Source organism: Watersipora subatra, chromosome 11, assembly GCF_963576615.1.
Source record: "Watersipora subatra chromosome 11, tzWatSuba1.1, whole genome shotgun sequence".
NCBI lineage: Eukaryota > Metazoa > Bryozoa > Gymnolaemata > Cheilostomatida > Watersiporidae > Watersipora > Watersipora subatra.
This window is the reverse complement of record NC_088718.1, coordinates 24,009,049-24,033,747: the sequence shown is the minus strand read 5'-3', so window position 1 is coordinate 24,033,747 and position 24,699 is coordinate 24,009,049. Positions and strand designations below refer to the sequence as shown.

Genomic DNA, 24,699 nt, shown 5'->3' with positions numbered 1-24,699 from the left:
ATTGGAATACGTATCATATGCTTAGTAGGATTAGGTCTGTCGTTAGGTATGTCATTTATAATTGTTTAGCGCTGACTCACACTCCATCATCTATTAAAGTAATCACGAGATATGTTTTTGTCATTAGTTAGTCTTGCCTAAGGTATGTTATAGTATGTTATTATAAAGCAATTATGCTGTGGTTTTCGTAGCTGTTTTTGCTGTTGATGAATTATGCTAAAAGCACTGTGTTGCTGGAGTCAGTGAGCCACATATGCTTGAACAATAAAGGAGAGTATCACAACAGAGCTGTAGTTGAGAGGCATTTAGTAAGATTAGTAGACCAAGATTCAGAACTTACATAACTCTGATCTGCCTAAGCATCCCACAGCCTAACAATTAACCATTATGATTAAGATGCTGTTTAGATCACAATAAAATTTAAAATTATAAAAAATAAAGGGGAAAGTGTTGACGCAAAGATCGAAATAACTCCGCGCTGGCAGATAAAAGTTATTTTGATTTTAGCCTGGTGTAAATCTAACTAACCACAAATAAGATGATCGTGTTCGGTATCGGTATCGGTATAAATAGATCCTGCAGATATTCATATGAATATATTGTGCAGGCCTCAAGTTTGTACAATCAAAAGTATAGACTAAAATTACAACCTCAAAAACAAAAAATAAAAAAGCTTATTGTATGACATATATATCTCCGAGTTTCATATCTCGTATAGTTCTCGGAAGGAAGCTATTATGGTACTTGTTGTTATTTGCGGTTAAATTCATGGGCTGCGAGGCACGCTGACTTCTAGTGGTACAATGATCTTCATTTTTATTTTTACTAAAAAGCTCAGGAAACTTGTGTGATATTGCTCCTGGAGACTCGGAACAGGCGTCTCTGATCATTTTATATAACAAACATTTACGCAAGTTGGTTCTACGTTCCTCTAACGTCTCCAGGTTCATGTCTTTAATTAAGCCAGTTATACTAATATCGCGACCTTTAACATTGCAAATAAATCTTACAGCCTTTCTCTGAACCGCCTCAACCTGGTCAACCTCGTATCTCTTGTACGGGTCCCACACCTGGCATCCATACTCCAAAATAGGTCTAATAAAGGATTTATATGCAAGTAGTTTGAGAGCTTTAGGTGCACTAGATATGGATCTCCTTAAAAATCCTAGCATTTGACTGGCCTTTTTAACTTTGCAATCGATGTGATACTGCCACGAAAGGTCACTAGATAGCCACACTCCCAAGTATAGTGAATGGGTTTCAAACTGTAACAAACTTCCATTTAAAAAATATGGCAACTGGTCGTCAGAACATGCAGAACCTGAAAAACACATCACCTTACACTTTTCAATATTAAATTCTAGCTTCCACCTCTGAGACCAATCGAAGACAGCGTTTATGCTATTCTGAAAGTCGACAACAGTAAAGGAATTATCAATTGAGGCATAAACTATAGTGTCGTCCGCAAACAAACTAATATTACAATCAACACATTCAGACAAATCATTAATATACAATCAAAACAATTTAGGCCCCAAGACAGAACCCTGGGGTACCCCACTTGTAACACAACGACTCTCACTATTTACCCCTTTTATCGTAACTCTTTGAGTTCGCCCGGTTAAAAAATGTTTAATCCAGTCAACTAAAAAAGGACTAAGATTGTAGCGTTTCAGTTTATTAATTAAAAACATGTGAGGGACCTTGTCAAAGGCTTTTTTAAAATCTAAAATTAAAGCATGAGTTGGTACTTTTCTATCCAAAGCTTTTGCAATTGAGTGAATGGTAGATGTCAGTTGAGTCTCACAGGAGAGCCCAGCGCGGAAACCATGTTGAGAGGTGCTAATTATTTGATCTAGTTCGCTATTTAGTTTATGTAAAATGATGTGTTCCATAATCTTGCATGGAATGCTTGTCAGTGATATGGGCCTGTAATTCCCTGGAACTGTTCTGTCACCCTTTTTATGAAGGGGTACCACACTAGCCTCTTTCCATCTTGTGGGAACTCTACCAAGCCTCAATGACTCGTTAAAAACAATAGTTAGGCAGTCTGCAGTTTTTTCGGGCTGTATTTTCAACATATTACCATTAATACCATCTGGACCGGGGGCTTTTTTGATTTTAAGATCGTTAATCAATTTTAAAACGCCCAAGGCTGTAATATCGGCGGCCCAGTTTTCACACTGTTCGACATGCAACAGTTGTTCAGACTGACAAAATTGTTGCTGAAAAAAATCATTAAGCAGGTTTGTAATCTGTGGCAAGTTCTCTGTCAACTCGCCATTTGGTTGGGCAAGAGACTCAATGCTAGATGTATTGGTTTTCAAAGATTTAATATGTATAAAAAAGGGTTTAGAATTACCCTGTTCCAATGGTGCAAAAACTTTAGTTTTTAGATAGTCATTTTTGGCTACTTGTATACTCTTTCTATACTTCCTTTGTTCATTTCTGTATTTCTGCAACAAAAAATTATCACCCGATTGTTTAAACCTCTTCCAAAGTCGTTTCTGATTACGAGATTTTCTCCTTATACTATAATTCAACCACAAATGTTTTTCATTCCTTATCTCTTTAGTTGGAACCGATAAGTTAATAGCTTGGATAAAGCTCTTTTCGAACATGTCCCATAGTTCATCAATTGAAACACTAGTGGTAACTGCATGTTTTAAATCACGCAAAAGATGATCAAGAGACTGCTCGTATTGAACCAAGTCACATTTATCATATAATAGGATGGTAGTCTTAGCAGCACTTTTAATTGATCTTGCACATTTGATTGAGAAAGTAATGATGTTGTGATCACTTAAGCTATTAGGGTATATTTCTAGATTTTCCACCATGCTTGGGTGGGTGGTCATCAGCAAGTCAAGAGTGTTTCCCTTAACATGGGTTGGATCAGTAACTAGTTGAGTATATCCTAATGAGAGTGTGTCACTGACAAATTTGTTGTGAAGAACCTTATTTGCGGTCTTTGGCTTCACTGAAGCAGGGTCTGTTTGCCAGCAAATTCCAGGAAAGTTAAAGTCGCCAACTAGCAAACTTTCTTCAATACCGCTACAATCCTCCAAAAAGTTTAAAAAATCGGGATCGATGCAAGTTGGAGGCTTGTAGATACAAAACATTAAAAGCTTTTGCTCTGTGAATTCAATCGCTACTGCTTCTGTATCACAATTTAAAGAAACTGCTCTATGAGAGATTCCATTTCTGACAGCAATCAACACACCACCTCCATGAAGGTTTCGATCTTTTCGGTGAACAGTAAAATATTGACTATCAAAAAGTTCACTAGAATAGACCACGCTGTCCAGATGAGTTTCAGTAAAACATAAAACATCATACTCCATCGAAAGGTCCGATATATCGGCGGCTTTGCCCCTTATTGATCTAATATTGGTGTAGAAAATTTGAAAACAGTTTTTAGTTTCCCCTGGTCCAACACCTCCACAACTTCCCAGTTTTTTATTTTGAATGTCTTTTCCTGTGATTGTTGCCTAATTGCCTTCAACTTATCTACCAAAGCTCTCTCAGTTTTTCGTTCTTCCTGAGTTAAGTCAAGTTTCCCAAATACCCCTCCTGGCTTTATGGAGTTGAGCCTCCTTAAAAATGTCCATTTGTCTTCCTCACTTGGGAAGGAGACTTTTATTGGTCGATTATACTTGCTACTGTTTTGTGGCTTGCCACCAAGTCTCATGGCCGATTGAAATGTTTTGTCTAGTGACAGTTCATCTAAAAGTTTGTTCATCAGTGTTTCCACTGAATCACTGTGATCTTCCTTTACATTGAATACAATCGCATTAACCTTTCTATTCTGAACTTCTTGTTTGTTAACAGTGTTTTCTACCCTCTTCGCTATTTCATTGATTTGCTGAGTGGATTTCACCACTTCAGCGAAACTATTTGTTTGGACTCCAAGAATCTTTTCATCAAAGGAAGCAATAGTTTGTTCCTGATGATTCACTTTTTTTTCAATGTTTGCTACCATGGTCTTAATCTCTAATAAAGTGTCCTCATTGTGAGCTAACTTTGTTGCAGCTGCACTCGATTTAAAATTAGTATTCCTACATGTCTTGCATACATACAATACTGCATCCGGTTGGCTGCGATGCATTTCTGCATACAGCTTAGCTGACACTCCATCATCACATTCAAGGTGGCACCAAAGGTCACAAAAATCACACAGCAATGCTTTTTGACTGGGGAGCACAGAAGTTTTGCAGCCAGCCAAACACACTGATTTAGCAACACTGCCATTACTAGAACGAGGAGAGTTGCATGGAGAATCTCGACCATTCTGGGAAACTGAGCCCCTACTACTAGTCCTGCCCGTAGGCATCATCATATGTCAAAACAAAAATCAAAAAAAATTTAAAATTTAAAAGCAGTGCCCAAAGCGGCCGAACTGCCTGTCCACAGTAAAGTATCATGTGTGTTATACATGAAAAGAATGAGAAAACTCTGACGATCTTTGTGGTATATAAAAAGGCTAAGAAAACAGTGATTTCGACTGTGTATAAGTCGTATTTCTGATTCGATACCTTAATTTTCAACAGAACTTTATATAGCAAAGCGAGTTTGTTTGGAACGGGTGCCAGAGATTACGCCTACGAGTGATTTTGCCTACAGGAGATTACGTCTACAAGTGATTTTGACTACAGGAGATTACGCCTACAAATTTGAACTATCGAAAATGACGTAACTCCAGTTGGCGTAATTTTCCCTATACTGAGTATGTGAAACTATACGGCTCTGCATTAAGACAGCGATTATGGGGACGAATTGACGAGCGCCGATATTCGAGTAAATATTAGTCTGAATATGACGTAACGGATTTTCCGTTTTCTAGGAAAGGCTTGAGTAATGTTAGTGAGCGTCGGAACTTCGTAGGGTTCTATAATGAACCCGAAAAAATTTTGTAACTCCTAAGTCTTGCCTTGATTAATTTGTTTTTAACTATTTAATAAGCGTAAAAATATTGTTTTGGACTAATAAGTACTGCAATAGGAAATAATACTGTGACAAAGCCGCCTTGTCTGAATTTACGGTTTTTTGTCGTAGTTCTCAACTATTGTTTACCAAGTTTAACAAGACGGAATATACCTACATACTTAAAAATAAGACTGGGTAGTTTATTTGTTTATTTTATTGAAAATGAATCGCCTTATACCATTAAAACGAAAAATGGAAATATCAAAAGCAAGTTTTTTTACTTTGTTTGCTTTATGTTTGTACAAGAAACAATTGTCAAGCTTTATTTATGTGAAATTAGGCACGTTTATATGCATACCATATTCATATCTCAAAGTCATATTTGATTGTATATCACTGTATTTGGTTGTTGCTTACTGTTGATACTGCAGTCGATAGCGCTAACAACTATATCTCACAAGCAGTCCGTTAAATTGATTGAAACAATTTCATTTCTGCATGAAAATATTCTTGTTCAAAGTGAGGTAGTCTATTTATTCATGATGGTGGTATGGGTAGATATGAAGAAATTAAGTTATGCATAGCTAATTCGAAGTCACACACAACATCAGTGTTTATTTTGCTCTGTCATCTCATTCTATTTTGACTAGGTTTAGTTGGTGAACTTGTGCATAGCTTGTGCAAGCTAATTTGATTATTACTAGTTTAGGCATTAGTGAAGGTATTAAGCTACTGTAAGCAGTGTTGATATTTACCCATAGATATAGTAAACCCTAGATATGCGAATAATCAAAACAAGTGAGGCCTATAATTAGCATGACGCAACGTCATGGTGATGTGCAAAGCGAATCAGCTGATCTATTAACTCCTATTGACTTAGCACTAAAAACTGCTCAATTTTTCCATAGTTTGTGCATCTGAGACTGCATATTTTATTGAAAATATCTAAAACTTGTATACAGTAATACTTCAACTTACGAGTGCCCTAACGTATGAGAAACTTGAGATACGAGCCAGCTTTCAAGCAAGTTTTAGCACTAACATACGAGCCATGTTTGAGATACAAGCACATGAGTCAGTTGCCAAGTATGTCGGAGGTGTTTTATTAGAACATCATCACTCTGTATTTTTCAACTGCTCAGATTATACTTTTGTACCATGTTTTTTGTGGGCGATTTTCAGTGCTGAATTATGTGAATTAAAAGTACCGTGCGTAGACCGAAAGTTTGCCAGTAAAAGGATAGATAATGCAAAGAAAAAGTGAATGATAACAATTGATATTAAACGGAAAATTATTGAAAAATATGCAAAATATGTATGCGTGATTAAGCTAGCTCAGCAATATGACAGAAATACATCCACAATTATCAAACACAAGGATCCACATTATCAATTCAATGCATTTAGTTTGCAAAAGGACTAACCATAGTTTCTAAACGACGCAGCGATCTTCATGACCGCTGATAGACTGCTCAGGCTTTAGATAAAAGACAAACAATTGGCCGGTGACGGCGTATCTGAAACGATGCTACGTAAAAAGGCCGGTGCTATCTATCAAGACCATAAAAAATAGACATTCGGACAAGTTGGCTAGTGGTCGTGCATTAATCCTTGGTGACGACACCTGTGTTCGTCCTGATCGCAACATGTTGAAAGGGCGACAAAGGCAAACGTCCTTAGATAGGTTTCTCTTAAAACGGCCGGCTGGTCGTGAGAGCAAAACAAAATTAGCTAACCAGCGAGAAACTTAAAACTATGAACGCCGAAGAAATTTTGATTACGTTAAGTTAAAGATTAAAGTTTGCTTTTAGGTTTGCTTTTAAGTTTGTCTTTTAAGACTTGGATAAAATCCAAATTTATCAAAGTCAGCTGTTGTAATGAAGGATAACTTATCTCTCCCTCTCTGGCAAATGCTAGCATTAGCTGCTATTGTATGTATTTAATTTTACATTTTAATTAATCACATTTCCTTGCATTATTTTTTATTTGTTGCTTTTTGAAAGCATGTGGTAAGTTAGGACAATAACCAACATGTTCTTTCTGTTACAATATATTGTTTTGAGTGTTTTATTTGCATTTTTAGAGTATGGAAACCAATCAATATATATTTAATTGTTCTATATATAAATAAATTGCACCAACATGCGAGTAAATTGACATACAAGCTCATTCTCTGAACGCATTAAGCTCGTAAGTCGAAGTATGACTGTAATGACTTTGGATGAGAAAGGCAAGAATCTTAGACACATGGTAATGAATAATACCAATGATTTAGAAGCTTTTATATCATTGATAATACAAAGAGTGGCCAAATAGAAATTAAAATAATAACAAACTAATGAGTCGAATGAGATTTAGAAGCAGTTACGTTGGACCACTGTATTAAACACCCATTAGACATGACTGAAAATAACTAGACGAGATAGTTTTTGTCTAAGGTTGGTTGAACTAGATTCCTGCTTTGAAGCGGCATAGTGTATTCTGATTTTAGTATAGCGATTTACTATAGTTTTGAGTAGACTGTTGGCATGCACTGTACATGTAAAACCTTGATTGAGGTTATGTAATAAGACATATATGTTATTGTCTGTGATGTTACTTGTTTAAAAGCTCTCTGTGTGATACCACAGCTCTCCATGTGTGAACGTAGGCACTTTTCTGCAGCAATACATATTCGACCTATCAATCTGGTCACCAATCCTCCTCTGTTTTTAACTGAGATTAAGGTTATGTCATCACTATTTCTAGTTCCCACTACTTCTACATTGGTTGAGAACTTGATACACTCATCACATTTGAGTTAAAAAACAATCCTCATCACCAAACTCCTCATCTTCACCTTCCTCAGCTTTTGTCTCTTCTTTCTTTTTCTTTCTAGCCAGAGAATGTAGCAGGAGTTGGCCAGTTTTTTCAGCCCTGCTCACATCCAGATCAATACAGTTAACATTGGGATGTGGTGTGATATCTGCTTTTATGAACAGTGCTCGAATTGCAGATCTAAAGCACTGCACATCCGGGTTATTGTTATAGCCACCCTTAGATCATATTGTGGAAAACAGAATCTCAATGTGATCCTGGTTGATCTTAAAGGTTAGGAAGTAGTCGATGTAAGGGTAGTTGCTGAAAAGATATTGAGCAATGCCATGTACAGATTTGGCTGCTGACTGAAAACCAATGACGAAATGATGATGATTTTCCTATTATTTTCCACTAGCAGCTTTCAGCTTGGTGTCTTTAATCGGCATAGATAGCTTATGATATTGTTGAGAACTTCTTGTTTTGAGTTGAAGTTCTGTCTTGTTATGGGCAATTCAGGATATACCTGGGGTGTTGTGGTCTCTTCTGATGACATTTCACTAAGAATTTGGTCTTATTGTTACGTTTATGACTTAAAAACTAGCATGCCAAGCGTGCTTCCACTACTAAACTTATTGCTCAATTGAAGGTTTTGATGCTGTGATGCACATCACTACGAAACATCACTTGAAAACAACAGTCAATTATAGGCCTCACTTCTGCTCCATTGCAGTGATAGCTATTCGCCAATCTAGGGTTTACTATATCTATGTATTTACCAGTAAAAGCTCCTTTATGCCGCAAGTCAAGCAATTAAAATTCGCAACTAACTGAATTCTAAACAATAATATTAATGACAAAAGGTTTAAATAGCCAATAATAGTTACACGTTTACTCAAACTGTCATCCATGTTTGTTGCTCGGTCTTGGAAGGCTGTTAGTCATGACATTCAAACGAGAGTCGTGACAGTCCTTAGATATAGTCTCGGCAGTTGAGATAGTGAAGTAAAAGATGCTTTGCTGATGATGGAGAGGGAGGCTTCATAGGTTGGGAAAAGATAGAGGCTCCCTAGGTAGAGAGAAAAGAGAGGAAGACTCTAGAGGCAAAGGAATGTGCCTCAGCAGGCAAGGGAAAAGGTGGACTTAAGCAGGCTTTTGGGAAGAGAGAAATGCTGAGTTGTTGGAGGCGTTCTCCTTTATAGATGTCTCTGTGAGCCTGTGAGAAGATGTCTAGGTGCTCAGGTTTTGTTGTTTATGTTGCAGAGGGTTAGTATTTAAGTGGACCTGTTCTAAGTACATCATTGGAGTGTGCGGAATGAATATGATGACTAACTCCTATTGTTTTGGTCATGTTTGGTAGAGTTCTAATTACTTTTTGATTGTTTACTGGCACATCAATTGATGTCTTTTTCTTTATGGGCTATTTCCACAGGAGGTTTCTAAGCTGCTTGTAGATGAGTATCTTTCTATGAGAGATGACCGTCTTTATTGCTGGTCCTCTGATGTATTAGATGTCATGTGGATTGTAATATTGTGTACATCACCGGTGTTTAGGCGTTTCTTTTTTTGGATCTCTCATCAACACTAAAATAATATTACCACATGATACTGCATGTTTCACTTGCCACCTTAGAGTTGTCCTTTGTGACTTGCTCAAATAGGCATAGCATTCGCATTGAAAATGTTCACTATGCTTGTATTATTTGTAACCTAATTTTTCTCGAAACACCATAGCAAAACCACTAAAGCTAAAATGGATGGTTTAAGCCTTCCAAAATATAGAAACCAGAGATGTAGTTTCTGCTGCGAGCTCACTCAAAACATGGTGAATATAATGGTGTTGCCATGTAAACATATTTCTTGCAAGCCATGCATGGATGAGTACTCGCTCGTGTGTCATGATAGGGAGATGAAATGCAGCCAATGCAGGTAAGTGGGAAATTGTCCTATCTTGAAGTTGCCTCTCAAACGGTGCTCAACAGTTTTTAACTAACTATTATCGTTTCATTCATAATCCTCATTATGGTGCATTTTATACATTGCTTGGACTTCTTTTAATTCGCTCTTCAACATTTTTCATTCCTGGTCAATATAGATTTTACCAACGGTGCTTTACTTATGACTATTATTGGGAGATTGCTGGTTTGAGGCGAGGAACTAAAATTTTCTGAGATCATAACTAATGAATTTGCTAAGTAGAAGCTGATGGCCATCTTGATTTTCAGTTAGAGACATCATTAATGGTAGAGACTTATTATAAATGATAGAGATTTATCATAGATATAGAGACTTATCATAGATATAGAGACTCATCATAGATTTTGAGACTTATCATAAAAATAGAGACTTATCATAGATATAGAGACATCATAAAAATAGAGACTTATCATAGATATAGAGACTTATCATAGATATAGAGACTTATCATAGATATAGAGGCTTATCATAGATATAGAGACTTATCATACATGGCAGTTGTTTTAATAAGGTCTTAGGTTTCAGTGCATCAATTGATAATTTTTGGTTTGAAAGCCGATCTATAATTGTATATATACCATAACTCATATTGAAAATATATGGTATTGCAAACTTGGATAGGTCTATTTCATTTGCCAATTTTGTAAACAATAAAAATTTAATAAATAATTCTTGAATTTGATTTTTTGTATATTAAGATATAACAGTGTGAAAAAGCCAAAACCAATAATAGCTAAGTTTCTTATATATTAGAATGATGCTGTTTACGTATTGTCTGCGAATCAAAACATAGATTTGCTTCCAAACAAATTAATTAGATAAATCAACCGCTACATAGGTAGAGCTGCCTAATTTATGATTGATCAGACAACTCTGCGTGTTGCATTTTGTATGCCTGAATAATGAACTCACAACTAACTATTAGCTGGTCTCTCAGAGTCAATATCACTACATCAGTACTTGTTTGCAGTAGAACTTTCACTTTGAGCCAACTTGAAGAAGATGTTGCAGATGAAAGCCAAGCGGATAATCTAAAATGTGATGAAGAAGGATGTGGAGAAAACCCAGCCATATCATATCGTATATTGTGCGATAAGAAGTGTTGTATATCTCATGTACAGGTAATTGTATACAACGTGGTGCTGTTGATGATTCTATAGAAGTCTTACTTTTTATACCATGTTGAAGTATTGATCGGGAGAACTTTTTAGAACAGCGTGATTATACTTATCGATGCTCACATCGCAGTACTTACGTGGCTCTGTATAAGTACTAATTCATAGGCAGCTTATACTTGTAGAAGCATGAGCTGCAGCATGCTGGAGATGTGACCTCCATAGATGAACATGGAAGGCTAGCTCTGCAGAAGGTAGTCTTCAGCGACATACACAGCGGCGAACAACTGCAAAAGGCTTGTCAAAAGCGCTGCCGGCTGGAATGCGCTGAGTGCCAGACTAGCGAAGAGTTATGCCCAGGTAACCAGTCTCAGTTCTTTACCATATAGCAGCATTGATAATAAATGTTATGTATATCAGATGCCGCTCGGCTGACGCTGCCTGCCAAAGGCTGCCTGATTATGTTAAGATTTAGTGTATACAGGTGGTAACACCAGTAAGCACTTTAAATACTTTAATCTTACATCTCATCATATTGCTTTGTGTTAGGTTCATAGTTAGCATAGTTTGTAGTGGATTCATGACTTGTATTAGGTTAGTAGTTAACATAGTTTGTAGTGGATTCAACACTTGTATTAGGTTAGTAGTTAACATAGTTTGGAGAGGTTTTATGACTTGTGTTAGGTTAGTAGTTAACATCGTTTGCAGTGGATTCAAGACTTGTATTAGGTTAGTAGTTAACATAGTTTGTAGTGGATTCAAAACTCTGTATTAGGTTAGTAGTTAACATAGTTTGTAGTGGATTCAAGACTTGTATTAGGTTAGTAGTTAACATAGTTTGGAGAGCATTCATGACTTGTGTTAGGTTAGTAGTTAACATAGTTTGTAGTGGATTCAAGACTTGTGTTAGGTTCGTAGTTAATATAGTTTGTAGAGGTTTCATGACTTGTGTTAGGTTAGTAGTTAACATAGTTTGGAGAGGTTTTATGACTTGTGTTAGGTTAGTAGTTAACATAGTTTGTAGTGGATTCAAGACTTGTATTAGGTTAGTAGTTAACATAGTTTGCTGAGGTTTCATGACTTGTTATGAGATTTCTCACTGGTCATATATTTAGTTTTTACATGGTGCTTTTGTGATCTAGATAAAGGTTTCCTGTACCACAGAGAATATATCTTGGTTTGATTGAGACTGTCAGGTCATAGAGGCTAGACTTTTGTTGAATTAAACGTGTCAGGTATGATGGAGGACATGTTTTAAAAGAACTAAGACTGTCAGGTGTAATGAAGAACAAATTATGGTTGAATTCATAATTTTTGGTACCTTCTTGAGCATGTTTCGGTTGCATTGTCAGTTGTTATGTATTATCCATATTGATAGTTACGTCAGGCGATTTACAGAAATTTTACATTTGTCAGCTGTCATGGTTTATAGCAAGAAGAATATTTACCTAAGATATTAGTGAAGTCTCAGTGATATCAGTAAGTGAAGTGCAATAAGTCTCTTACTTATAACACTTTAGACATGTCCATTTCTGATTTATAATATTAGCAATATTTAGGTTGCTAAAAGCGTTATAACTTCCTTATAATGGAGGGTGTCGAAACCAAGTTATCAATAGACGTCTAATGTTTTGATGTGAACTTCATGAGGTTTTGGATCATGCTATAGACTGAACTATCATGCTATAGACTGAACTATCATGCTATAGACTGAACTATCATGCTATAGACTGAACTATCATGCTGTAGACTGAACTACTTGTCATTTTAGTCTGTGATTCCATCCGGTTGTAATGGACATAACTTTCACTAGTATCCTGACGAATAAAAAAATAAGAGTTATCACCTAGTAATATCATTAGAAGCAGGGTATTAGGCAGAGAGAGGAAAGTCCTTGATGTCTCTGAAGGTCGGTAACAGCATTACCATTAGTTTATAAAAGCTTGCCGAGGTTCCATTTACAAAGAGATAGAACGCGGTGCAAAAGGACTTTGATAAACCTTCTAAACACATACATTATTACTACATTATTACAATATTATTATTACTACACATACCATGATTGTTTTTATAATACACTAGGTGTGTTGTAAGACATACAAGTTATCGATATAACTAACTATGACTAATGTAAGGTAACATAACTTTTGTGTAGATCAACAAACCTGTCGGATAAAAGGAGACGTCCAGAGATTACTACGGCTACATTTTAAAAGTTCATATTGCTATCTCGTTTACAGGTACAGATTCAAAGCATGTATTTGAAGCTATAACAGCAGTAGCAGAGGCGAGGACAGCAGACTACAGAAAGCTGGTAGATTTGCTACAGGCTAGAGTGTCAGAGATTTGCAAGTTGATGAAAGAGGCATGGAATAAGTTAGATGAAGCTGAAGAGTTGTGCACTCGCTCCCTGAATGACATAGAAAAATTTAAACAGCAGGAAGTAAGGGATGATTCATCTGTGTCTTAGAAGACTCAAAAACTAAAAAGCCAAAATATGATCCATGAGTGGCTGGTTGTAATTTGAGACTAACTCGCATTGCCATCCTAGAGATTGACTAACAAGGTCCACTGTACCATATGTATACTGATACGCATTACCTTCCTAAATAATGACTAACAAGATACACTGTAACATATGTAGACTAACACACATTGCCTTCCTAAAGAATGACTAACAAGAAACACTGTACTAAAGTCTGTACTGTCAATCTAAAATTTCAAAAAGACAACTAATAATAGTGACTAAATAGTTTTTTGTTAGCTCACTTTACAGACACTTGAACTGATTATTAGTTTCCTTATTGTTGGCTCACTTTAGAGACATCTGAACTGTTCATTAGTTTCCTTATTGTTAGCTCACTTTAGAGACACCTGAACTGATTATTAGTTTCCTTATTGTTAGCTCACTTTAGAGACACCTGAACTGTTCATTAGTTTCCTTATTGTTGGCTCACTTTATAGACATCTGAACTGATTATTAGTTTCCTTATTGTTAGCTCACTTTATAGACACCTGAACTGTTCATTAGTTTCCTTATTGTTAGCTCACTTTAGAGACACCTGAACTGATTATTAGTTTCCTTATTGTTAGCTCACTTTATAGACACCTGAACTGGTCATTAGTTTCCTTATTGTTAGGTCACTTTATAGACATCTGAACTGACTATTAGTTTCCTTATTGTTAGCTCACTTTATAGACACCTGAACTGGTCATTAGTTTCCTTATTGTTAGCTCACTTTATAGACATCTGAACTGATCATTAGTTTCCTTATTGTTGGCTCACTTTATAGACATCTGAACTGACTATTAGTTTCCTTATTGTTAGCTCACTTTATAGACACCTGAACTGGTCATTAGTTTCCTTATTGTTAGCTCACTTTATAGACATCTGAACTGATCATTAGTTTCCTTATTGTTGGCTCACTTTACAGACACTTGAACTGATTATTAGTTTCCTTATTGTTGGCTCACTTTATAGACACCTGAACTGGTCATTAGTTTCCTTATTGTTGGCTCACTTTAGAGACACCTGAACTGATCATTAGTTTCCTTATTGTTAGCTCACTTTATAGACACCTGAACTGTTCATTAGTTTCCTTATTGTTGGCTCACTTTAGAGACACCTGAACTGTTCATTAGTTTCCTTATTGTTAGCTCACTTTATAGACACCTGAACTGTTCATTAGTTTCCTTATTGTTAGCTCACTTTAGAGACACCTGAACTGTTCATTAGTTTCCTTATTGTTGGCTCACTTTATAGACATCTGAACTGATTATTAGTTTCCTTATTGTTAGCTCACTTTATAGACACCTGAACTGTTCATTAGTTTCCTTATTGTTAGCTCACTTTATAGACACCTGAACTGTTCATTAGTTTCCTTATTGTTGGCTCACTTTATAGACACCTGAACTGTTCATTAGTTTCCTTATTGTTGGCTCACTTTAGAGACATCTGAACTGTTCATTAGTTTCCTTATTGTTGGCTCACTTTAGACACACCTGAACTGGTCATTAGTTTCCTTATTGTTGGCTCACTTTAGAGACATCTGAACTGATCATTAGTTTCCTTATTGTTAGCTCACTTTATAGACATCTGAACTGGTCACTAGTTTCCTTATTGTTGGCTCACTTTAGAGACATCTGAACTGTTCATTAGTTTCCTTATTGTTAGCTCACTTTATAGACACCTGAACTGTTCATTAGTTTCCTTATTGTTGGCTCACTTTATAGACACCTGAACTGTTCATTAGTTTCCTTATTGTTGGCTCACTTTAGAGACATCTGAACTGGTCATTAGTCTCCTTATTGTTAGCTCACTTTAGAGACATCTGAACTGGTCATTAGTTTCCTTGTTGTTAGCTCACTTTAGAGACACCTGAACTGATCATTAGTTTCCTTATTGTTGGCTCACTTTATAGACACCTGAACTGATCAATAGTTTCCTTATTGTTAGCTCACTTTAGAGACACCTGAACTGTTCATTAGTTTCCTTATTGTTGGCTCACTTTATAGACACCTGAACTGATTATTAGTCTCCTTATTGTTGGCTCACTTTAGAGACACCTGAACTGTTCATTAGTTTCCTTATTGTTGGCTCACTTTATAGACACCTGAACTGATCATTAGTCTCCTTATTGTTAGCTCACTTTATAGACACCTGAACTGATCATTAGTTTCCTTATTGTTGGCTCACTTTAGACACACCTGAACTGATCATTAGTTTCCTTATTGTTGGCTCACTTTAGAGACACCTGAACTGATCATTAGTTTCCTTATTGTTGGCTCACTTTAGAGACATCTGAACTGTTCATTAGTTTCCTTATTGTTGGCTCACTTTATAGACACCTGAACTGATCAATAGTTTCCTTATTGTTAGCTCACTTTAGAGACACCTGAACTGTTCATTAGTTTCCTTATTGTTGGCTCACTTTATAGACACCTGAACTGGTCATTAGTTTCCTTATTGTTAGCTCACTTTAGAGACACCTGAACTGGTCATTAGTTTCCTTATTGGTAGCTCCTTTTAGAGACACCTGAACTGATCATTAGTTTCCTTATTGTTAGCTCACTTTAGAGACACCTGAACTGATCATTAGTTTCCTTATTGTTGGCTCACTTTATAGACACCTGAACTGATCAATAGTTTCCTTATTGTTAGCTCACTTTAGAGACACCTGAACTGTTCATTAGTTTCCTTATTGTTGGCTCACTTTATAGACACCTGAACTGGTCATTAGTTTCCTTATTGTTAGCTCACTTTAGAGACACCTGAACTGGTCATTAGTTTCCTTATTGTTAGCTCCTTTTAGAGACACCTGAACTGATCATTAGTTTCCTTATTGTTAGCTCACTTTAGAGACACCTGAACTGATCATTAGTTTCCTTATTGTTGGCTCACTTTAGAGACACCTGAACTGATTATTAGTTTCCTTGTTGTTAGCTCACTTTAGAGACATCTGAACTGATTATTAGTTTCCTTATTGTTAGCTCACTTTATAGACACCTGAACTGGTCATTAGTCTCCTTATTGTTAGCTCACTTTATAGACACCTGAACTGATCATTAGTTTCCTTATTGTTGGCTCACTTTAGAGACACCTGAACTGATCATTAGTTTCCTTATTGTTGGCTCACTTTAGAGACATCTGAACTGTTCATTAGTTTCCTTATTGTTGGCTCACTTTAGAGACATCTGAACTGGTCATTAGTTTCCTTATTGTTGGCTCACTTTAGAGACATCTGAACTGTTCATTAGTTTCCTTATTGTTGGCTCACTTTATAGACACCTGAACTGGTCATTAGTTTCCTTATTGTTGGCTCACTTTAGAGACACCTGAACTGGTCATTAGTTTCCTTATTGTTGGCTCACTTTATAGACATCTGAACTGATCATTAGTTTCCTTATTGTTGGCTCACTTTAGAGACACCTGAACTGTTCATTAGTTTCCTTATTGTTGGCTCACTTTATAGACACCTGAACTGATCATTAGTCTCCTTATTGTTAGCTCACTTTAGAGACACCTGAACTGGTCATTAGTTTCCTTATTGTTAGCTCACTTTATAGACACCTGAACTGGTCATTAGTCTCCTTATTGTTAGCTCACTTTATAGACACCTGAACTGTTCATTAGTTTCCTTATTGTTAGCTCACTTTATAGACACCTGAACTGATCATTAGTTTCCTTATTGTTGGCTCACTTTAGAGACACCTGAACTGATTATTAGTTTCCTTGTTGTTAGCTCACTTTAGAGACATCTGAACTGATTATTAGTTTCCTTATTGTTAGCTCACTTTATAGACACCTGAACTGATCATTAGTTTCCTTATTGTTAGCTCACTTTATAGACACCTGAACTGGTCATTAGTCTCCTTATTGTTAGCTCACTTTAGAGACACCTGAACTGATCATTAGTTTCCTTATTGTTAGCTCACATTAGAGACACCTGAACTGGTTATTAGTTTCCTTATATTGAAAGGGCTGTGCAGACAAAGAGAAAAAGTTGAAGCGTCTGTTTCACGATCTTGTTTTCCTTTAGATCCTAAAAGTACACAAATAGAGAAATGTTTTTATGAAGAGATGATTGAGAATGATCCATTGGGTGCACTCAGCTACAGTTCGAATTATGTGTAATGTGGTTCTTTTTGATGCTCGGGCAGATTATATATATTTTTTTTCTATTGCTTCAACGACCTTTGCCGATATGAGGGGATAACTAAATATGTATTGGTTTTTCTACGAGAGCATTTTGGTATCACAGGCTAATGCATCACTCATAGATATTGAGCAAGCCATACACGAGGTGGAACTATATAGAAACGAGTTTCTACCCAAAGTCGCAGCTTATGATGAAGAGCTGACGATAAAGCAAACTCTCTTTTCATCGCTCATCACAAAATTGTGTAAAGTCATCAGAGGAGACCCTATGTATAAGGTCATTCATTGGCAGAAACTTAAAGGAGATGCTCATCAGCTTCTGGCAAAGGAACCGATAGGTTGCAGGATGCGCATGAAGCGACTAATATATAAAGGTGAGGGTGAAGAAGCTGGCTATGTATGTCAAGCATGTTGCAGAGGCTAAGTTCCCTATAAAAAGGACAAATTTTAAACTTCAGGTATGCCTTAGCACTCATGTTCCAGAAATGTATGCACATGTATATTGCCTTTTCAACCTGATCAAGTAATTTCTGAGTAGGATTGAAGCTGGTTCAATTTATTTCAATGCTGTGAGACATAAATGAGGCTGTCGAGTATTAGTAAGGAGCAGGTATCAGACAAGTGTTGTAGTTACAGGGCATTACAGGTCAACTAACGGGCAATACAAATCAAATCAATATCAGTCGAGGTTAAATAAAGGCTAATACATGCCAATTTCCGGGCAGTACAGGTTTGTCTATTACATAACTATATAGGTCTAGTATAGGTAGCGCATTGCAGGTTTCGATAGGAATGAGAAAGGTTGATTAAAAAGTAAACTACCGTAAAACCTCTATTTGAACGCCAAGTCGTTATATTTTTCAATCCTTCTCTTAGAGTAGCACTTAGTAAGAGGTGGCATTTAAATGGAGGCTGGCGCAGTATTTTTCAACTAGCTTGTCAGAATGTAAGAAAGATGAATTTAAAACTTTTACGGACGAAGCGTTGTTAATATCACTTATATTTTACACTCTGCTTTGACCAAATCGACCTCAATACCGTAGGCCTCAGCATTTTTGCTAAAACATTTTTAATATGCGTCAAATTGTCCAACCGATTTAAATAAGGAACTACTTTGATTATAAAATGCTAGCGTGGTACTGTTATTAATTATTTTGATGGAGTCCTTTAATTTTAATCAGAAAGACTTTGTTTAAGAATTGTTTTCATATTCAACCATAATGTGGTTCACCTGATGTGATCTTACCTAAAAATTTTCGAGTGTTTTGATAAATGATGAAAAGCTTTTTAGGAACACCGTACCATGTAATAGTAGCCATCTTTATGGCGTATTCTAACTTTAAAACAATAAAAATGTCTTCAAAAATTAAATGTTACATTCATTTTCTAAAGCCAAAGCTGTAAAGCTTTGGCTTTAGAAATAAAGGTGACATTCAAGTAGAGGTTTTGCAGTATGCGCATTACTTGATCAGCTGTAAAAGAAAGATATTTTATCTGTTGGCAGCCAATGATATTATGTAACAATAAATACTTGGAGCATGTTTATTAGTCTTATTAGTCTTCATGTAATTATATTCTTTGTTGTAGCCCTGCCTGAAAAAACTGTAGCCTTTGTGGATGTGCCAAGGTCATTAACGCTCATCTCATCACACGAGGTGAAGAGTTTTTGCTATTCCGCATGTCATAGGAAAAATGGGGACATCCTTATTGGCTGTGATCGCGGGCTGTGGCGTCTCAAACCAACGGAAAAAGAATTAACCCTGTATGATCTTCCTATGCGTCGAGTAAGCTCAATCGTAGAGCGCAATGACCATGTGTATGTTTTGCATGAACACGCAAGTTTGTGTATTGTGGACGTGTTTGAACATGACATGTCAGGCAGGCGTGAGCTTTTTTCCTATGCAAACACAAGTGGACGATTGTCGTCTATGACGGTGAGTGATAAATTCATACTCGCCTATTCTCCTAGCCTTGCGCCACACAAAAGGCAAATTATTCTCCATAATATTTCTGAAAGTTTAACAAACTCACAATACGGTAGCCCTCCAGCTCGTTCTCTCTTTCTCCCTGATGGAAGTTTAGCGGTTGTACGGATAGATGAGCTGCGCTTGTGCCGTCTGCAGGGGATAGAGTTTGAGACAGTCTGGAGCTGCAAAAACTTAGATCACTTACATAGAGTGACTCTAGACTCTAACGGACTACTCTGGGCGCCCACGTATGACAAGGCCAAAATGTATATCATTTCTCCCCAAGGTTTGTGATCTCTTTTTATTTTCCATGAACTTTTTAACACGGCGGCGATCCTATTTTTATTGTATAAAGTCCACCAGCTGTCATTTAGCTTATTTTTAGCAGTAGTCTAACTTCATAGAATTACAAGTACAGCCAGACCTCAACTTACGCAAAGATTTAACTGTAAATTCATTTGGTGAGTCAGCTATTCCTCATGCGCAATAAGAGCCCTTTGAAGAAGACTTGCTACTCCGCTGTCATATTGCAGATTAGTCATAAATAACATTTTACAAATATTATTATTACAAGAAAGCCACCAAGCCATAAATCTCCGATTGTGCAGCCATACTTGTATACGCACGCGATAAGCATTCACTTATCCTCCTAGAGTTATCCTCCAATTCACAAGTTTAAAGTTATCCTCTACATGCTGCTTTTATTAAAAAGGTTGACTTGCAACAAAATTCACATTACAGTTATTTGGTATCAAAAGATTCACCATGTCTTACTCTGTTGTGTTGTAAATGCCAAATATGTGGAAATGTGATTACAAGCTCTTAAAAGCTCAAAAACGAAAAGCCGCCGTAGATTGGAATCTCTTCATTTTCGAATTTTGGTTATCATCTTGTCACGTATGTTCTCACGTGAATTGAAAGGCCAATACAAAGTTCAATATAAAACTTATCGTAGCACTAGTTTATGACAAACACTTCGGGTTTTACCGAAAACCCCGTATCAAATATAGATGCTCGCTACTTTACAGTTTTGTATCGGCATTATTCAATCGTCAAGTTGTAATCTGATCATGTGACCTAATACTTCGCAAATAATTTTTGCAGCACTTTTCCATTATCACAAGTGACCAACAGGCTCGTCATGATTATCAGACAATGATATGTACTCATTCGAGCTAAAGTTAAAAAGTTTAACGATTTTTTACGGTAAGTTATAAGATACCAGTGCTAAAAGTGACAGCATTACAATGACGATAAAACAGACGCGTAAGGACAATAGACATAGTTTTATTGAATGCGTGAAGTATATTTGTGATAATATTTCGACGAATAAGGTTGCAAGAAAGTGTAAATAGAAACCATCTCTCACAACTACATCACATTTGAGCCGTTTTGGAAAGGGAATCCAAACTACAGCGGTCTCGTGTGGCTGCGATTTTTTGTTCGTTTTTGAGCTTTTAAGAGCTTGTAATCACCTTTCAACATATTTTGCACCTACAACACAACAGAGTAAGACATGGTGTATCTTTTCATATCAAATAACGGTAATGTGAATTTTGTTGCAAGTCAACCTTTAAACTATGACTGACACAATAATAACTCTATGGATGACTTACGAATGACTCCAACAATACACTTATAGCATACACTAAATGCGTTTGTTATAAGGCAAGTCCTTTATTATTTTAAGTTGGTGCTAATGTGGGTCACATACCTGCTAGTTGGTGCTAGTCTGGGGTATGTACCATTTAGTTGGTGCTAGTCTTGGTCATGTACCTGTAAGTCAGTGCTAGTCGTGGTCACGTACTTGTAAGTCAGTGCTAGTCTTGGTCACGTACCTGTAAGTTGGCTGGAATCTGAACAGTTTGGATCAGGCTCACTTTGGTTGGCCAGATACAACCAGAGCTCGCATTTGATTAGACAATTTATTATTACTGAATCTATTATTTATTTCTTCACAAATAAGAACCATCGTGAACCATCACGACCGACCTTGGTAAACATTCAGCAAGTGCGAGTTAAGGAACAACTAAAATTCTGTCTGATAACTTACAGTTGATAGACCGGACTCGACTGCTAGCCGTGGAGAGTCGGTGCAGGGCTTCCTACGGCTCTATAATTCTCAATGAATTCATATTAAAAGTCCTATACTAATATATAAATTATTCCCTCTACGATTTAGGTGAGAGGCTTGGGACAATAACAGATCTCCCTTCTTTCATCGGAGACGTCAGCATACAAGGTGACCAAATTGCCGTGTCGACCTGGCAGAATAATTGTCTTAACTTGTACACAATCAACTATATCTGATGTGCTGACTTGTACACGATCAACTATATCTGATGTGCTGACTCGTACACGATCAACTATATCTGATGTGCTGACTTGTACACGATCAACTATATCTGATGTGCCGACTCATACACAATCAACTATATCTGATGTGCTGACTCGTACACGATCAACTATATCTGATGTGCTGACTTGTACACGATCAACTATATCTGATGTGCTGACTCGTACACGATCAACTATATCTGATGTGCTGACTTGTACACGATCAACTATATCTGATGTGCCGACTCATACACGATCAACTATATCTGATGTGCTGACTCGTACACGATCAACTATATCTGATGTGCTGACTTGTACATGATCAACTATATCTGATTTGCTGACTTGTACACGATCAACGATCTCTGATGTGCTGACTTGTACACGATCAACTATATCTGACGTGCTAACTTTCCTTTTTACAAATCAAGGAAACTTTTGCTATTGCAATCTGTCACACAGTAGGATGTGTATATTATACATGTATCTGCCACACAGTAGAGTGTGTATATTGTACATGTATCTGCCACAATCAAATGCATTGATTGCTGATTCTATCAGAAGTTTAGAATTGCTTACTCATGTTGTCCATATGCATTCTATTATTTTTTACGTGAAACTTATTTTATGAATTTCAAATAGTAGACAGAGTCTTGCACAAAGTTGAGCGTAAACTCGATTTTGAATAAAACTGAAACTTGAGTGTTGATGCTGTGAGCTTTTGTTGAATCATGTGTTAATTTTGTGTTCCCAAATTTGCTATTTACAGAGATGTTAACCACATTGCGCAGCTTTCTTATGCGAGAAAGGATAACTCATTATTTGATGTTGTGCTAGCCACATAATACAGTATTCTCATCTGAGAGAAGACAACTCATTATTTGTTGTTGCGCATCAACTTCTATTTATAGAAACTAGCACGCTGACAGTCTGGTGTGCCATGAGAGATCATCAGGTGTAATAGCTATATACGTAATTATTCTTCAATTCGGCAAGGCGGTTGAGTGGTGCAGTTGGCGCTCCTGGCTGCAACACGGTATATCAGAGTTTGATCTTCTGTGTGACGTAATCTTTTTTCTTAACACTTTGACCATGGCTACAGATGAACACAGCTTGTATTATAGTAAAGACTAGCTGTGCTTCCCGGCGTTGCACGGGTATTAAAAATCAGCTTTTAAACAATTGAGAAGTAATGATAGTCGCCTGCCACTTGCTATTAGCCTGGCACATAGTCAATGGAAAATTTTAGTAAGCGTTGTAATAATAGCTAGGGCTTTTAAAGACAGTACGCCATGACACAAATAACATGACTGCGTCATGATATTTGCTCTCATATAGCGATATATAAGGCATAGCTAGTCTATCAAGCTCTGTGGCTGAACCGGTACAGCGTTGGATTCGTGAACCGGAGGGTCAGGGATCAAGTTTTCTTTGGTACAGATTCTTTATTCCAAGATTCTAATAATAGTTAAAACTGTACGTACCGAAAACAGACTGAGAAATATATATTTAGATTAGTGATTTCAATACTGTATAGTGCAAAGCAAGCAAATTGGTAAAAATGAATTGACCTTGGACCAGTGCACACGAGTCTAAAACTCTGCTGTGGTCTTTTGTTTTTTTTCGCATCATGTAGAAAGAAGCATACTGGCTCTTTTGATTAGCTCAGGATTTTCTTACGATTTAATTTTAGTTCAGACAGATTAGTTACTGCCTACTAGTATAGGCCTGTAGTTATTCGATTGCCTCTAATTGTGCTATTAGTTGATAATATAACTCCAATTATTCAGTTTGCTGATGACATAACTTTCACTGTAAAGTTACAAAATACAACATGCCCTTTTTCCTTTTAAAATAAAAGATCCTTTTTTAGTGGCTCATCTACCGATGAGTCCAGTTGACTGTACATGCACATAATCACATCACTACATGTAATGACTCTGTTGCCTAACTCTGTTATGGTCGTCTCCTTGGGCTGTTCTTATGCTCAGTCAGACCTTGTGCCACCGCTAAATTTACCTACCGTTTTAGTGCAGCCACTCCGACCACCATCCTCCTTACTAAAGTCACTACAGTCTAGCCCAGAGCCTGATGGTTAGGCCAATAATGACTCCTCAACCATAGCTACACTTTTCTTGAACCACAACGTGGCTTCCGTATCATGCCATGAGGCTTTTCACCTCACAAATGTTTTGGACGGTCAAATTTCTAGTGGTTTCTGCTGCATCTTTTTGTCACATCATTTTATCTACTTAACAATCTATTTTCATCAGCTCCGCAGGGCCATATTCTCAACCTATACCACCCTTCTTCACTATCTATCTTTCCATCTTAAACATGGCAAGTCGATTCAGCAGTAATTGGCCTTGGTAAAAACAATCTAACTGGTTTAGCAGCTGTTAATTCTTGAATAAACAAGTCTGACACTGGGACTCTAACTCTGACACTGGGACTCTAACTCTGACACTGGGACTCTAACTCTGACACTGGGACTCTAACTCTGACACTGGGACTCTAACTCTGACACTGGGACTCTAACTCTGACACTGGGACTCTAACTCTGACACTGGGACTCTAACTCTGACACTGGGACTCTAACTCTGACACTGGGACTCTAACACGCTGCTTGTGTCATTAAAACCATCTTTTCACTCCGTAACAAGCTCGGGTTCACTCTCGCATAACGCATTTACAACAGACAGTCATTTCAGCTGCTTCAATTCAGTTATGCCCAAAAATTTTGTTCTAAATCCGTTTACTACATACTGTATGTATTTACTTTCCAATTAAATTACTGTCATTCTACCTGTGTTTAACTCACCATTCTCAGCACCTTCTAAAGCTGTCAATGGCTTATTTAACCACAATGGCAACCTAATAAACTACTCCCCAATTTCATAATCTCGTCATTTTAAAATCTGGT

General features: G+C 36.9%; 1 protein-coding gene across 3 annotated transcripts; it reads left to right on the top strand.

The window, feature by feature from the left end:
- Nucleotides 1-9,391: 9,391 nt before the first annotated feature.
- LOC137408555 (uncharacterized) lies at nucleotides 9,392-22,478 on the top strand. 3 transcript variants are annotated; one of them, XM_068095123.1, is made up of 7 exons: nucleotides 9,392-9,651; nucleotides 10,670-10,820; nucleotides 11,000-11,174; nucleotides 13,055-13,257; nucleotides 17,576-17,846; nucleotides 19,060-19,725; nucleotides 21,622-22,478. In XM_068095123.1, the coding sequence occupies exons 1-7, from the start codon at nucleotides 9,476-9,478 to the stop codon at nucleotides 21,747-21,749; spliced, it is 1,770 nt and encodes a 589-aa protein (XP_067951224.1). In that variant the 5' UTR covers nucleotides 9,392-9,475; the 3' UTR covers nucleotides 21,750-22,478. The 3 variants fall into 3 exon arrangements, with proteins under 3 accessions (XP_067951224.1, XP_067951227.1, XP_067951226.1); XM_068095126.1 differs by lacking the exon at nucleotides 21,622-22,478 and having other exon boundaries at nucleotides 19,060-19,406; nucleotides 19,555-19,698; XM_068095125.1 differs by lacking the exon at nucleotides 21,622-22,478 and having other exon boundaries at nucleotides 19,060-19,406; nucleotides 19,550-19,698.
- Nucleotides 22,479-24,699: the final 2,221 nt, after the last annotated feature.

Coding starts and splice junctions, on each gene's coding strand:
- LOC137408555 (XM_068095123.1), top strand. CDS start 9,476: ATGGATGGTTTAAGCCTTCCAAAATATAGAAACCAGAGATGTAGTTTC. Junction 11,175..13,054: donor TAGCGAAGAGTTATGCCCAG/GTAACCAGTCTC, acceptor TCTCGTTTACAG/GTACAGATTCAAAGCATGTA. Junction 19,726..21,621: donor GTATATCATTTCTCCCCAAG/GTTTGTGATCTC, acceptor TCTACGATTTAG/GTGAGAGGCTTGGGACAATA.